The 17,035-nt window shown below is 44.9% G+C and overlaps 1 protein-coding gene across 2 annotated transcripts in view; it reads right to left on the minus strand.

The window, feature by feature from the left end:
• Positions 1-16,523, minus strand: part of DCP1 (decapping mRNA 1) — a 30,474-nt gene extending 13,951 nt beyond the window's left edge. The window contains exons 1-9 of one of the 2 annotated variants that reach the window (XM_084578986.1): positions 16,282-16,523; positions 12,271-12,311; positions 9,404-9,528; positions 7,312-7,378; positions 7,054-7,228; positions 6,019-6,427; positions 5,012-5,289; positions 2,832-2,970; positions 1,212-1,312 (exon numbers count right to left, since the gene is read on the minus strand). In XM_084578986.1, coding sequence (XP_084435112.1) covers positions 1,212-1,312; positions 2,832-2,970; positions 5,012-5,289; positions 6,019-6,427; positions 7,054-7,228; positions 7,312-7,378; positions 9,404-9,528; positions 12,271-12,311; positions 16,282-16,416 — 1,470 coding nt within the window. In that variant the 5' untranslated portion in view covers positions 16,417-16,523. The remainder of the gene's footprint in view (positions 1-1,211; positions 1,313-2,831; positions 2,971-5,011; positions 5,290-6,018; positions 6,428-7,053; positions 7,229-7,311; positions 7,379-9,403; positions 9,529-12,270; positions 12,312-16,281) is intronic. The other variant, XM_084578987.1, reaches the window with a different exon arrangement.
• Positions 16,524-17,035: the final 512 nt, after the last annotated feature.

Consider the following 17,035-nt stretch of genomic DNA (forward strand, 5'->3'; position numbering starts at 1 on the left):
CCAGAACCTCTTCTGCACAAGGAAACTTTTCAATCTTTGGTCCCCTAAAGGCACGACGCTCCTGATTCGTAGTGCGAAGCTTTTCGTACTGCTTCTGCCAGCAACGCGTGCAGACTTCGTCTATTCCAAGTTTATTAAGCAGCAGAAAAAAAAAAAAAATCCAGATTTTGACTGCTAAAGTTCGGGGTATGTTCACTATGCGAGTACGTAAGGCATAGAGTTTCTTACACTAACTAGAGGTAAAGCTGAGGGCGCTGCACTTTAGCCACCATGGCCGCGCTAAGAACCATGGGCCGGTGTGCTACTTGATGCGGGACAGTCGGTTTTTCTCGGGTGCATGGAGTGGCGTTACTATGATGTTTTTTTTCTCATCATCACCATCATCTCGAGGTGCGTACATAGACCGCAAAAGCCACAGTAGCGAAGGCACAAAAGCAGACGTCACTAATAAAAGGTTTCTGTTTCCCGAATTGCCACTACAAACTTCCTTAAGTGATTGCACAACCATAAATATTTCCAAAACGTTTTTTTCTTTTCTTTTCAAAGTGTGTCTATTAAGTGCGAAATATTGGTATTTGTGCTGCTCAAAACTAAGCCAATAGGAGAAAGAGCCATCGCTTATATTGGATAAATCTCACACTGACACTGTTTCTCTCTCTTTCTGCAACTTATAGTCACAATATTGAATATTAGGACATTATTTACGGTAGGACAGCGCTTATCTTTGCATTAGTTTTGGCCAAAAGTTGTAGTTCTGCATTCGGTAGCTTTCCGGCCCATGATGCTTTGAGCACCCATGGTGGCTGAACTGGTCGTCTAGAAACTCTATGTAAACTCCCATAGATGACAGCACAGCTTTATCTCCAGGTAAGAGTAAGAAACTCTATGACATAAGGTAATCGTTATTTAATTTTTTGTTTCACTGCAACATTAAAGCCAAACTGCTTCAAGAACAGGAATCACGCGCGAGCAGCTATTATATAGCATTTCTTTTTCATCCCTCGTGAGTTTACTTCGACATCAGAGCCATCGCTCGACTGTTCCCGTCGAAAGAGGTAAGGGGAAAACCTTATCACAAATTATTTAGCGGTTGTGGGCAAAAACAATGTGGTGATCCATGCACAGTAATGTCCTACGTACCATCAACAAGAAGATAGCTGCAACTAAAGTTTGTTGACTACGCTCCTTGCCAGAAACGAGTAGCCGCTCACCTGCAGCATGTGGATAAGTGCGTCCTTCAGCTGGTCCTTGGTGAGAGCCCCCACGGGATCCTCCTGACTGCAGGACGCCGCCTCACCATTCATGCATGGGCCTGCAGGGGAAAGAGCGGCTCAAACACTGTCACCAAACATTACTGTACTATATGCGTAACTAACACTTAATAACAGCAACCACTTCCCCTTGAAAGGCTACTACAGTCAAAAGCAGCACACAGACAGCCTGCCCATAAAGATTGTGTATATTGGATGTCTATAAATGCTACTCTAAATGCCTTTGAACCTCATTCACAGTTACATTTTTTTCAAAACCAGGCGGTTTAGATCATACGTTTCCCCGCATAATGTTTTTTTCCTGCATTTCTTAAAAAATTTCTATCGACACGGTTTTATTGTACTGTGCAGCTAAACCTAAAGACCAGTTACTTGCCACATAAATCCCTTTGTACTATCCTTTACGAATAGCTATTCGACGCAGCTTTTTATATTTAACCAACATACTGTTACTTAGCGGTATTCGCTGGTCGTGCTGAGGATGATGAAGTGGGACAGACTCCCAAAAAAAGATGACGCTGAGGGTGGTGAAATTGGTGCTGTCATCAACTTTAGTTGTGTGGACAGTTTTCGGACTGTGGATCTTCCCCGTAACAATATGTTCATGTAAGCTTGAAATATCAATCTTCCCTCTTGTTGGAAAAGCAAGTGCACCAGCTGTAACTGTTGATTGTAATCGAATTGTGGGAAAAAAAGAAAAAAATTCACAGATGTCAACAGCACAAAAAATACGGCGCCAATGTTTTTGAACACATTTGCATATCTAAAGGGACCCTGAAATAACATTTATGATAATATTATAATGCAACCAATGAGCAGAGATGCTCTTTGTGAGTATTTGAGTTAAATTTAAAAGCCATGCAATTTACAAGTAATAATTAAAAAGCGCTCCTGGCCATCACTTACAACCAATTAGGGCGATGCCCCACCATACTTTTGTAGCTGCCCCCATTTTACTAATGTCAACTCTGTGGGCCAAAATATTGGCCTGCAGGATTTTCAAATTAATAAACAAATAAACTGGGCTTTCATGGTGAGCCCTCTCAGAGTGTGGACTCAAGTGACAAGAGCAGGACGGGGCACGGCGGGGTGCCATCGTGACCCGTTTTCCTAATATTTTTCTTTTACTCGTATGCCGGTGTACATATAGTTGAGGGGGTAGAGAAGCATCATTTTCAATTGCCAATGTTTTCGGTGTTAGTAAAGCTAGCCTAAAAATCTTCATGTTGTGCAAACAACGATGGAATACAAATCCTTCATGGGCACTCTGTAGCTTTAGTAAATAGCCTTTCATGGTCTCTTTAGAGAATGCACCAGAATTATCACTACACCCGCAAACTGAAATTCTCAAGAGTTCAAATTTTTGCTAACCATGACTGAACAAGGCCATGCATATAAAAAGAGAGAGAGAGAGAGAGAAAAGGAAGGGGAAAAAAAAAAAAAATAAGCACCCAGTTTTAGCAATGTCCACTCTGACCCGCCAACCTCACCCCCAATGCAGCTGCTCCGCGTCACAATTTTACAGCTGAAATACATGCTTTTGAAACAAGAGATGCGTACCAAGGGCCGATGGTGCTGAGGTGGATGGCAAGGAAGGCACTGCAGAGGAAAAGCCAGTCCATTTAGTGAAAGCCATTGGAGACAGGAGCGGCAGATCTGAAGCAGCTGGAGCCTGAATATGGGGGACGAAAAAATTCCCCTGGAAAGAAAAAAAAGTTGGAGGGGGTTTAAGGATGGCTTGAACCTAGTGATAGAGCGAAAGCTGTGAGTGTTACAGGAATAGCCTCTGTAACACCACCTTTTCAATCCGTAGTTCTTTTTTTAAATAATTTTTCTTTACGTTAGGTTTTGGGGAAAGGAAGGTGCAGTACACCACGGAATGGTGGACACCTACACCTAACCAGATCAAACTCATGTTTTCATATTTTTGGTTTATAAAGAGTTTGACGGGCAACTCCCCACTTCATAAGGAGGGGAAGTCGCAGTATATCTGTCAGACTTGATGAAAGGGAGGAATGTGGGACTAAAAATGAAAAGAGTGAAAGGGGTCCCGTTGTGGACGGCTATGGAGCAATTTCGGCCAGCTGGGGACCTTTAAAGGCCCACTGTCCACCCTCCGGCCGAAAATATTTTCTTCCCCGGTGACTGTGAGACTTCGCCCCTAGAACGCAAGGCCGCAAAATGTTTCTGAAAAGAGTAACTAATAACGCAGTTACAGCCACCGCAATCACCCGATTCTGTCATGCTTCTCTCCTTCCATTCCCTCGCAAAGGTTTTTCACTCTCCTGCCAGAGGTCGTCTAGCCTCTGCAAGACAAATTCCCCTTCCTCCTCCGCGTTTGGCGGGAGGTGGGGAGTGGCACTCCGCAAGCGCGGGGAAAAAAAAAAGAAAAAAAAAAAAAGAAAAACCAGTTGAATATTAGGACATTATTTACGGTAGGACAGCGCTTATCTTTGCATTAGGACAGCGCTTATCTTTGCCGAGGGAGTGCGTGCCGCTGGATTCAGTCTGGCCGTGGCGAGGGAAAAGCGCGCAGCGAGTGGTAGACACCCATCCTTCTCCCGTCAGTCAGCGAGACGAACCAATGGACGTCGTTCGCGGTATGTACGTCATTACTGTGGCCCGTCGGGCCAGCGCAGGAAACGGGGAAGCTGGCTTCCCAAAGGAGAGCATGAGTGAGCTTTGAATTGTATTTTCGATGCTTTACGGCGCGCGTGCCACTGTAGCATTTTGCACAGACTATCTCCGGTACCTGATCGAAACACTGGGCTCCTTTGCTTAAAAGGGCCTTCCCTGGACAGTGGCCCTTTAACCTGTGCGGACATCCTATAATCCAGGGCTGCCTCTCTATTTAGGTTAGGTTTTGGGGAAAGGAACTTGCAGTATACTTTTGGGTGGACACCATGGGATTGTGGACACCCATTCTTAGGTCAAGGACACCTGAAGGTCAAATTTAGCAGAAGATGGGCTCTATCAAGGGTAGTGAAGCTTCTGCTTCAAAAGAGAGGTGACACACACACACACTGAAGCTCCGCCTTTAAGGGTGTAACATGACAGTGTTAATGGCTCTCATCTGCCAACTTTCCTTGCGGATTCTTATCAGTGTTTGCTATTTGCCCAATTACTAATCCATCCATTTGTTCCTCTAATATCTCACACATACTCTGCACCAAACAGTCATATGTGAAAGGCAACCTGACACAGACACAAAGCTCTGCTAAACCAAGCGGTACGAACGCATTTATACGGCCAAGAGATAGCATTGTTTATGTTTTCTCTACGGCTCTAAGTGCGGCGTTCAGTTACTACACGCTTCTTAGGAAGAACTTTTTGTTTATTTTTTTACTTTGAGAGTCGACGCCACATCCATGTGAGCATCGACAGTTTACGGTAACACCGCTTTTCTAATCATGCAGACTGTAGCGCGGCCATAATTTATGCCAAAGAGACAAACTATGTGGTGGGTGGGCTGCAAGTTTGATGTTCCTGAACGCATGCTTCCGGAGTGGCAGTGAGGCAAAATTTTCAACTGTGATGTCAAGCGAAGAGGCAGGCTTCTGCGGATACTTTCGTATGCACTCGGGATACTTTCTGGAGCTGCTGCAAATGATGATATGCTGTGCCAATAAATGCCGTGTAACTGGGCTTTGCTCATTCACATTAAGAACAAATAAAAACATTAAAAAAAAAAAGCAAATTTTGCTGCCCCATTACAAAATGGACACCCATACCATGCTCACCTTGCATGTTTCCCTGGCCACAGGAAGCTGGTCCCCAAGAGCTGTCGGTGGCGAGATGCGCTCGCCATTGCTCAGGCCAAGCTCCAACATGGCAGGCGTCACAACGGTGGGCAGCAACAGCGGGGGGCTTCCTCCCTCAGTGGAGGACGCATGGCCGCCCAGGTTCAGTCTGTGCCGCAGGTCGTCGGCCACCTCCCAGGCTGACATGCTGGCCTGGCAGGAGGCCGCACGGAGCCGCGGCTGCTCACACAACCCTTCCCCACCTGTCCCCACGTCTGCTAGAACAAAGAGGGGGGGACACCAGGGACCATGAGCGCTCTAACTGGTTGACTTGTCCATTACAAAGATGCACAAACTGCTTTCCCAGCTTCAGGATTGCTTTAAAGGGCAACTGGGGACCCACAGAATAGATTGTAAGGCGAAAGCATGCAAAAGCTTATAAGTGGCGTCCACAGAATGTGTGTGCAGAAATTATGCGCAAGATGTGTCCGCGAGATTCCACGGGATATCGGTGGAGCTCAGGTATATAGTGGCCAATAGTAGCAACATTTCCAGCGAGTCCACTTCCCCAGAAAACAGAAACACAGGGGTTGTCACGGACGGCAATTTTAACAAGCCAGCTGCATGACATTTACTGTTTTTTTTTTCCTGTTTATAAACCGGCGAGCCTACACCACACTACAAAATTTTCGGCAAATCTGCTAATACAGTCCCAAAGTAACACAGAGATTTGAGCTAGTTGGTTCATCTTCAATATTTCACCGGCGCTGCGACAGGGGACGAGGAACAAGAAGAAACAAGCGCTTGTCTTGTCGTCTCTTCTTGTTCTTCGTCCCCTGTCGAAGCGCCGGTAAAATATTGAAAACAGTCCCAAAGCAATTCGTGCAACCATGAAAGGAGTAGATGTGCCGTGGAAAGCACAAACAAGAACTTCACCTATTTGCATTCGGTACACGTTAGACTGAACATTACAGGAAGTTAACCACCAACGAATTGAGGCCTATCACCTTGGCTACGCTGAATCCGTTCCACATGCTCCACACGGTTATCCGGGTTGGCCAGCAGTGCCCGAAGCAAGGCCTGCTTCGCGTCTTCCTCCTCTCTCACCACCTCGGGTTCCCTCCGGTGGCCGACCGCGGCAAACAGCGACTCCACGCTGAGTGGCGTTGAAGGCACCACCTCCACGCTCGCTGTCGAAGGGACGATGCCATTCGTCGTCCTCAAAGGAGTTGGCTTGTGCAAGACGCTTGGAGGAGACGGCGCAGTGACATGGCCATTGCTCATGGCCTCGGAGCGCGGACCACTCGCAGGCAATGCTGCTGCTGCCGCGGTCGATGAGACAAAAGTCCGGCTGCCGCGAGCCCGTGCCGGGTTCCGGTGCTGCTTGTGCCCGTTAGACGAGGTCTCAGCCTTCTTCTGCGGGGATTCGAGATGCACCAAGGTGCCACAACAATTGGTTCGGTGGTTGCGAGGAAAGGCACAGTAACTGCCTTCCTCGGGACAGACACCAGAGCAGGGCTTCTTAGCACAAACAAATGTAATGAGGCAATCCCTTTCCCTTTTTTGCTGAACCCTAAGTGACAGGAAAAAGGTGATTTAAAAGTACCGCATGAGTTCATTTCCCCCAAAGGTGATTCAAAAATACCGCACGAGTTCATTTTCCCAAGTCTTTTATGTATTAAAGCTCTATGTGTTTTAGGCTAACCTCGACAAAAACTGCTCTTGAAACAAAATTATGGGGGACACTTATTATGCTTCACATTTAATGACACGATAGTGTAGGCTACAAGCCCACATATAAAGCCCCGTTTTAACCAAGCCGTATGTATGTGCCTGTGAGGCGTAAGGATAATGTAACTACAAGGGTCCTGGCAGGCTTATTCTGGTATCAAGGCAATCCTTGTATATCCAGTTACTGATTCGCCATGTCAGCCGCCAGCTATCGCCTGCCAGCGTCATGCCCGTGATTTTTCACTGATGACGCCAATGACAGCTCGAAAGAACTCTACACAAGGTGCGGTGTCCCCGTCTGCGGTACACACCATGTTGTACTGGTCCTTTGCCTTGGACAAGAGGGCCACAATGTCCTTGGTGGCACCATTCTGCGGGGCACTGGGAGTGGCCAGTGAGGAGGCCTGGTGCAGACTGTCACTCTCGGAGGCGCAGCGCTGGCGGTACTTGGACGACCTGGAGGACATTCTGCCGGTGCTCGCTAGGCTGCAAGCGTACCACCAAGTGAGTAGGGCACAGTTTGACCTTTGACCCAGGCCTCTTTTCTTCTCAGTTCCTTCTCGACTCACCTCTGGCAAAGTCTTCCAACTCTCTCGCACTCCTCTATGTCGTAGAACCAGATGCAGTGGATGCCCGCTGCACAAGGGCGAAGGACGCCGAGTGAGAGGGCACGAAAAGCATGAAGGGCAGCACAGGGCACTCCAGACCCTATGCACGCAACATAATATAGTACCTTTATCTCCGAATCTACGCTGTGACCAGCGGTGACCCCTCTTGGAAAAGGTTGGTCCTCGTCGCATCACAATTGAAGCGCTTTGCATTAGCCAACGAGGATGGTAAATGTTATTTCTCTAAACGGTGAGCCCAGCTGCACATACTTTAACGTGGCCTCTCGTAAAAAGACTTAAATCACCAATAATGACACAATTTTATTCTGTGTTTCTCGCATCTGCATCAAAATACAGTGTGGCCACCTTTGAAAGCTCAAGATCTCTCGCTTCGGAGCTAAACATCGTAGCCACAGAGTTAACACAAATACACACGAAGATTGCTCGTCACCACTCAGCATCATGACGACTGGAATCAGAAGTGCAACATATTTCGCGAATTAACTTGACAGATTACCAATTTCTAGAAAACGCTGTACCAAAGTCGGCTATTCCGAACTTCCGGTGGATTGGTTTTTAACACAAAATGCAGTTAAGGGGCGCTTCCCGAGATTTTTTTGTTTGCAGGCTACAACCAAAAGTTTTTTTTACAAGTGTCCAGACATTACATACCCAAACAAATAGAAAGAATGAATGCTTGGAAGACATCAACGATATTGCCCCAGAGTTCAATTTCATCATTATGTAATGATGCAATGCAAGCAACTAATTACATGCAGATGACTTATCCACCAACTAAGAGTTAGGTAAGATAAGGTAAGGTTTATTTTCCAGTCAAATACATGGCTGAGGAGAAGGAAAAAAAAGTCGCAATTGTGGATTGACGAAGCTCCCAACCCCTATATTGTTTAAGCTAGCGGTTGGGTGGGGGAAAAAAAAAAAAAGAACAGACATCGTGCAACAAATAAAAGTCACCACTCTTGGTCCCTTACAATGCACAGACTCAAGGGCCATTCATAAACTAACAACTGATTTCAATGAATTGTAATGAAGTTTGTGGTAACGGCAAAACGATACGGCGTCCCTGCTTTCCCCTACCTTCGTCTCTCCGTTCAGTGGTTCTAAGAGCAAGTGCTCCAAGGGGTGCAGTGGATTTCGAGCTTCTGCCATCATCGCAAAGACTCGTAACAATGGCTTGAGCATGTGCCACTTCTCTCAAGGTACGCTGGAAAGTCTAATTGGGCTGCTGGAAAATGCAACTGGAACTTACAGAAAACCTACTATATTTACAACAGACTAACTGGATTTCTCTGACCCACTAGCAGTGTGCAACATCCAACTACAGCCATTACGTAGTAGCATGCTTTTGCAGCAAAAAGCTCCAAAAAAGAGCAGAAGGACACTTTTTAAATGCGTTCAAATACAAGCAGACATATTTAGCATCATCACCCTGAACACGCCTTCTGCAGAGCCAAGACCTCTTCCATATCCTTCCAATTAACCCGGTCCTGTGCCAGCAGCGTCCACCTGACCCTCCGAAAACTTCCTAATCTCTTCTGCCCATATAACTTTCTAGTGACCCCTGCCATGCTTGCCTTCTCTTGGAATCCAGTCTGTAAACCTTTGCGAACATCGGTTATCTTGCCTTCACACTACTCATTTTACCCATGCCAATTCTTTCTTCTTGATTCTGATTAGGACTACTTGGTTTGTACGCTTTTTGCTTCCGTCAAGAAGTGGCTGCCGCGGCCGGGATTCTATCCCACGTTCTTGAGCGCAGCAGTCGAGCGCTTTAACTAATGTGCTAAAGTTAAAATAATGATTTTCTATAGCATAGCTCTCTGCGTTATCCTCAACTTAAGTCTCCTAACCGCTATATGCTGTCCTTTTGAGAGATACTTGAGGGACGTTAGACATGTTCAGTCGGAGCAAACTGGACTACAAGCCTCGTGATTTCATGCTTTATGGGACATGCAAAAATCCAAGAATTCAATGAGGCTGCCGTCCAACCTCGAGATGCACCACGGAGTCTGTCAAAAAGTGCGACACTCACAGCCTGTCTTGTAGAGGAGGAACGGCGATTGTGTCTGGAACTCAACGTCTTGTGTGATCACCTCCAGAAGATTGGTCGTGCTCAGGCGGTTGATAACAAAAAGGCCATGGCTGGGAGTCTTTGACCTTTGTAAAAGAAGACAGAATGGCAAAAGAGGTGTGCCCCATCAGAGAATAAACAAAATGGAAAAACTCGAGCGAACTATGAAGGAAGGACGGCAAAAACAAAAGACACAGCTAGGTTGTGCAACTTAACGCACCTGTTTTGAAATAAGTAGGAGGAAATAACATAATTACTACTAGCTGTAACAACACGACAGCATAATAAACTCACTGTGAGCTGTCATGTATGGCCACGCATAAAATATGTACCACACATAACACGCACTACCACCCACACAATGCGAGTCTGCACATAAAATGAACCACCACAAACATCTTTTAAATTGATTAAAATCTTTCATCTTCCCATGACAATCATCTTCTGGCCTCTCCCTCCCTACAAGAGGGGCCGAGCATTTCTCTCTCTCCCATTTGCCACCTGTCAACTATGACAGGTTGCAGGTGGCAAGTGTATGACACTGCTGGCTTTCTGTCTCAATGGGGGCTCATGTGTCGTTGCACAAAAAAAAAAAAAAGGCAACTAATTACAACACTAGACACTCATCTGCTTTTTGGGTTGAGCGCACTAGATTCCTAGTCTGCGATGACAATCCGATACCCTCCGCCAGCCTTTCGGCATATGCGCGTACGGACGAGTCAGTGCCATACGGGTGCCATTTTTGTTTGCGATCCTTTTGAGAATTCAGATTAGTTTGGATTTTTTGGACTGGATTGAGCTCGAAGTATTGCTTAGGAAAGGTGACTGCTAAGGGTAGGGAGCAGAGAGATGTGGTATGGGGGACGGGGAGGGGGGTGCTTGCTCGAAATATTAAGGTACGTACGTACTGAATTCTTCCCCTGTTGCCTCCCCCATGCCATCCTCCTCTGCTTTCGTCCCTGTGCTTGTCACTATCGACTAACTTTCATTCTCTGCTGTGCATCCCAATCACTTTGACGCAAAATAAAAAACGAAGCAGCTGACAGTGGTGCTTTAAATTTAGGAAAGTGACACACAGTGGAGACACTAACTTCGACATCCAGTTAATTTTCAGACAACAGTTTTTACAAATCCCAACAGAGAGGGCTACATTCTGTGAAAACTATTGTGTTGGCTTAAGAGAGCAGCATGGATTCCACTTGCGGCAACAGAAATCTAAACAGCTGTTGTCATGCAGCGACTTGTGTCTCATTATGGTAATATTTATTTTAGGAGCCGCCCATGCTGTTCTCATCCAGCGCCCTCAAATGCATGTTGAATTCATTTTGAGAACAAAAATCAATAAAATTTTAATTAAAACTTGCATAACCATAACACACACACACACACAAAAAAAAAAACTTGCTTAAGTGACCAATGTCAAAGGCATTGAAGCCATTACTGCCAGGAATGACCAGTTTAGAGGTGTGCACGGGCCAAAATTTTGGGCCCAAGCCTGGCCTTGACGCTACAGACCAGAGCCTAGCCCGACTCGGATAGGGACTGCGATCGCTCTGGCGCTTAGATTTAAGGCCCCAGCCCGCCATCCTATAATTAATTGCACTTGAAGCGATGAAAAAGAAAAAAATGATTTCAGGATGACAGGTTTATCCAAGATCTTAAAATTTCAAGTTCTCAAGTTTGAAATGACAAATTTGCTTAATATACAGGGCACAGTATGCACGTAAAATTAACTTACAGTGCAAAAGTAACAAGTTATCCATTGAGTTGAGGCATTGCGGCGCTCCTGGATAATGAACTCAGTAGAGCTGAATTTTTTTCTGGTGCTACAACTGTTTTCTGTAAGCAGCTTGTCTGCTTCTCCAAAAGCGTGATAGCTCTAAACCTAAACAAGGGGTTGGCTTTGTGGCCAAGTACTCGGTGAGCTTACCTGGCTCACCGTGTTCCTTTCACTTGAAATTTTCGCTACAAGAGAAACAAGAGGAAACTCTTACACCACAGATGCTTTGAGCTATATTCCGCTTCAAACGAGGCAGGAGTAAGCCACAACATAGACGTGTGATAGGCGACAGCATGGTACCTAAACGTCAGTGCCGGTGTTATGTTATCAAAGCGGAGATGCAAAACTCGAAACTAAATAGCCCACAAGTGGACCTTCTGCTCGGTCACTGACTGCTACCGAAGATCTGTGCGGCGAGGAGGCTGGGACGAAAGGCAGGTCGACGCTGGGAAAGAACTCGGAAGTTCTCGCGTGGGGAGGACACGGGAAAATGCTATGTATTCTAAACGCTCAGCACACTATGACTGTATTCGCAAATGCTACATGTGTTCGAGATTCAAGATAAATATACTACGGCCCGGGCCCGGACCGAGCGAAAGGGCTTCCGAGTGGCCAGGCCCGGACCGAGCCCGTGCACAGCACTAGGACAGTTGACAAACTAGCAAATAAGGATTTCAACACAGATTGCAGAGGAGTCTCGCTGGTTACATTTCATTGAACCTGGCATCCAAATTTGAGGTGCATTCACTGTTGCATGCTTTATAAATGCGCTCTTTCACACGTATGTTCAATTTTACACGGCCACTATTACAACAGGAACCTTAAGGTAGGTCTTACATTATGCCTGCTGATTTAAAGCTGGGCAGAAATGACTATAACAGAGAAATGGTTGAAAGGCTGCTGGTGTTTACGCAAGTTTTCAAAGCATTATGCCTCACAAACAATGGTAGTTATCCCGTGCAAGATTCCAGCTGCAATCTATGGTGACAACTATTTCAAGCACTTGGCTGTAAGAACATAGTAAGGAGGAAAGGTCTATGATACTTACCATTCAAAGATGAACAATGCCCCTTCAATTTCAGTTTTTTCCTGCACATAAGAAGTGGAAGAATAACAATTAGGATAAGAAAAGCAGAGAAACAGTACAATAAAAAAATATCAACCGAAAAATATACCGTAACTTACATTTCATCACAAAGGTCCTATTTTCTTGGATTATCTGCCAAACCAGTTACTTCTCATGCAACCTTCTTGTATGTACAACCACACCATTTACCTTTTACAGAGCGACGCAAACCTTAATATCAGATTCTGTAACGTTGCCTGTGTACTATGAACACTTCTCTACAACCATTTCACAAGAAGGCCCTTGCTACATAAAACTATGCAATACTTCAAGCAAGTTACAAATGTCATTAAGTGGAATTAGTGGTGATTACTGCTACTGCACAGTTAAAAAGCCACAGTATGGAGACTACAAATGCTGCCAGCTTCATTTCAATAACCTGCCTTGTTTGTTTTAGGGACAATAATTCAGGTCGTTCAGTCTGCAAGAAACGGATTAATGCAAGCAACCAGCTTTGTGCAATTTTTGAGTAGTTAACCGAAAAGAAAATTCTTTTTCACAAGCTCCCAAGAACTTTTATGTGAGTGATGGAGAAGCTCAATTCGTTTTATTACCAATATGGTCCACCTCTGTGCAAAATACAGGCCTGTTTACGTTCAAATACTGCACACAAAGTGACACATTATCACATATATTATGTGAGTAGTAGTACACCATCAATAACATGAATAGCCTGAAATCGTTAATTACAGCTGTACCCACCTCCCATTAACAAAGGAGTGTACCAAGCAATAGAATCGATTGCTACTATGCAAAGCAATGAAACATGCAACTTGTTTATACATGAAGCTTAAAAGGACACAGACATCAATTTTTGTTTTCTTACCCCACTTCTGCTTTAGAATTATGCGCAAGATATAGTTTCGGTTTTGGTTTGAGATTGGCTAACCAAGGTCTCAATGTTACAAGCTAGTACGAGATCATGCGAGACCAACAATAACTGCAGCACAATAGTTCATTGTCCAGTTGCTGTCATTCCAGTTTCCGGAGCAACTCAGTTTAGGAGCTTGCACAAACTACAAAGCAGACAACATATTGCAGGCTTTTGTATGCGTCATGTGACCTCACAATAGGGTCCGTATTCCGAGTATATATTGTTTTCAGCAGCGTTGTTATCGCCCTGGCCCCGAGTCGCCCGACTGGCAGAAACATCGGGAAAAGGAGGTGGCCGTGACATCCAGTTTTGGTGTTTCCAAAATCAGGTTAATCGAGGTCAGGAGGACAATGACACTTCTGAAAATGACGCAAACTCGGAATGTGGACCTAGCCGGTGACATTGAACCCTTTGTCTGGCAACCTGAAACCAAAACTGTCGTAGAATAAACGTAATTATTAATTATAATGCCATGTGCCTAGCGCCGCGCGGCGCCCTGGGGCTGGAGTCGTGACAATATACTAAGCATAGGCAAATTTCAAGCAGTGATACGTTTACTGAAATTTTTGCCACTCCAAAAGCTCTTTGAGCCAGCTGCTCTAATTTTACGTTAGCCCATCTTGGTGTAGCGTCTATAATTGTGCACGCCACATTTGAAAAAAAAAAAAAAAAAAAAAGAAAAAAAAAATAATGTTTAGGGCTGTTCTCAACAAAGCTGGTGCTGCAAGCAACATATTAAAACCCTGCAGGTGAAAGGGTCACTTGTCTGAAACAAAAAATGACGGCCGACATTATGAAATTACTCAAGGAAATTGCAGCCAAGTTGTCATATTGAGGAATGAGATCTAATAACAAAAAATAACTATTTCGACAGAAATTTGTTTTATAGAAGAAGGAGGTTGACGTTCGGTGAGCGTAAATGAATTGTGAAAGGTTTCGAGCCATTTACATCTCTGTGCGTGAAACAGAAGGGTTCAGGTACAGGAGCAGATTTTGAGATAATTGTCAACAGAAAAGAATGGGTATTCAAACAGGTCGAACTACACATATTTGCGACAATTCGCATATCAGCAGAATGAGAGCAGCTGCTAAAAACTATTTGCTTTTTATTAGGCTGATTTCCAATAACGCCACAAGTGGGGTTATCTGAAATTATAATTACGGCATTTGTTAGCGCCAGCGTTGCAATACTCTTTTTTTTCTTTCAAAGGTTTGCATGAGTAAGTGGGGAAAGCACAAGATACACAAAGAATACAGATGCAAATAAAGCAATTGCTGAACACTGCAGCTCTATACCAATAATGCTATCAGGTCTAGCATTTTTGGTATGGCATTTTAATGAATGCTCATGTAAGCAGCTTGTCACTTTAAAGCAGCAACAAGAGAACATAATCACGCAACAATAACTATACCCAGCAATTTGGATATGAGCTGTACATTAATTTCCGATAGCACAGGAACAGATGAAGGAATGTAACAGTATAGAAATGGCATTACCTTCCTAACATATTTGGTCAACAAACAGCTTGTACTATATGAGGTCACATGTCACAGTAACTAATGCACTCGCCCATGAATGGAAGCAACCACGAAAGCTGCGAATCACTGCTGAGGAAAGGATGACCCCTTGACACAGCAAATCAAATGTATTGATGGCTTAACGTCTTATAAGCCTTCTTGACAAATTACCATTCACAGCTTGCAACTGTGCATTCTGTGGCCACACGAGAAGAACAAGTGCATATAACAGTGACGTATTTGTGGTAATCTAATTTTTACGTGGTCAAAGTAAATACACTGATTAACATTATGAATGTGGTAGCAGAGGATGAAGGTTTCAGGAAGGCATCGAGTACTTTTTTTGTGAAAGAAGTCACTGGAGCGACAGCAAAACCAGCTGATGCACAAATGCGCCAAGTTAGACTTCTTTATGGTTTCCGTAGCATATGATGTAATCCATAAAAGTGAACACAGTAGTGTAGCAACACTGCATATCTGGGGTCGTGAATATGACAGTAAACATGGAAGCCAATCCACTCTAGAAGTTGCCCACCTTGTTTTTCTTCTCGAATGTGCAATGCATATATCATGCACCGTCATGTCAGCCGACACCTGTGCCGCGATGCAAGGTTGTAAATATACACACACCTACAACTTGCCACGCATCCACACCGGCCAGCTTTTTGTGTTACGCGCAACGACCAAAAAATTCCGATGTAAAAAGAACAAAAACCAACGCTAGCGACAACACGGCAACAAAACTGCACGCTCTATTTCGCAGCAAAACTTGACAAACTGCAACTGCTAAAGAAACAAACAGAGCGCTAAGAAAACTGCGCCATTTTACGTCTCGAACTGTCAACCATTTACAGTGCAGTGCGCAAGGAAAACAAACCCTCCGAGGTCGATCTCAAAGCAATGCGTCAGGACAGTTGACCGATATCGGTCGTTTCGGAAAACAATGCCCGTTTCGAGCCAGCCACATTTCATACGCGAATTAGTTCCCAGTTAGGAACCACTGCAACGGTTTCGGATGCTCACACGCGCGATAATTTCGTTTTTGTCGACGGCGTGAAGCGCTGCACAATCATGCTAGCGAGTCCAACGTTTCCTCGTCACCGCAGTCCCGTTCTGCCTTTTGTTGGTTGCGCGCTTCCGACAGCTGCCTAACGACGCACACAGCACCCAACGTTCTAAAACCTGCTTAATCTAGGGTACGATCGCATTCAATGTTCTTGAAAATAGCCCAATACCAATCGCGACAGGGCTTTACATATGCGGGCCCGTGGTCGCGTTATGCCTACTCACCAAGCGTCTTCAAATAACGGAACATCCGAATCGCGTTGATAAAGACACTTCCAGCGACAGGTTTAGCTTTATGAGAGCGCAATCAAAGTACGGAACTAAGCCTTGACGGAGATGTGATTCGTGGCCACTACACACGGACAACGATCGCCCTGCAACAGCGGTCGTCGGGCGAGCTATTGTTTGAGGAAAGAGCGGCCAGCATTGGTTAAAGGTGGGCGAGGGAGGACAAAAACTCGACATGGGTGGCTCACCCAGCCGTTAGTCGCCGGGGCGAACTTGTACAGGGCTACTTGGCTTGCGTTGTCGATAATTTCGGTCACCGCAGAGTCGACTCTTTGCAGGGCAGCCAAGTTCATGCGGTTCGCAGCTGTAGTACAGGAGGACATCACTTCTCTCGCATAACTCACTACTACACACGCGCCACCTCCACACACACTCTCGCACACTCTCGCACTGCTGCGTTTCTGAAGCAGGTCGGCGGTCGGCTCGGCTCTTTCTTGTGCTGCGAGTAGTGGAACAGGCGAGGAGAAAATTTTGAGAGAGAGGAAAGGCTGTAAAAGAAGATGAGCTCTTTCGCTCTTTGCTTCTCCCCTTCTTTCTTTCTTTCTTTCTTTTTTTTTTTTTTACGCAAGCTGATACGCAAATGATACGTCACGACCAAAACAAACTACCATAAACAAAAGATAAAAATAAACAGTGTTGCCTGACTTTTTGCTATTCGCACAAAAACGTAAACACATTCATGTTATCAATGCAGCCAAATAGAGCACATGTACACATTTTGCTATTACTATATATCGGTTTTTATTAATCTAGCAACGGTTTACCATTGGGTTTACCTTGATATATTTTGGAGATGTTTGACATTTGAGTTTTCTGACTAAAGTGTTATTACATTAAAGTTTATTACGAATTACTAAAGATTACAAATAAACACTTTGTTTAATTTATATTTACCGAATCAGGCCCTTTCACGCAAAAAAGTGCGCGAAGCGTTGAAAGCGA

The sequence above is a fragment of the Amblyomma maculatum genome, chromosome 9 (assembly GCF_055883805.1).
Source record: "Amblyomma maculatum isolate TAMU_Amacu chromosome 9, ASM5588380v1, whole genome shotgun sequence".
NCBI classification, from domain to species: domain Eukaryota; kingdom Metazoa; phylum Arthropoda; class Arachnida; order Ixodida; family Ixodidae; genus Amblyomma; species Amblyomma maculatum.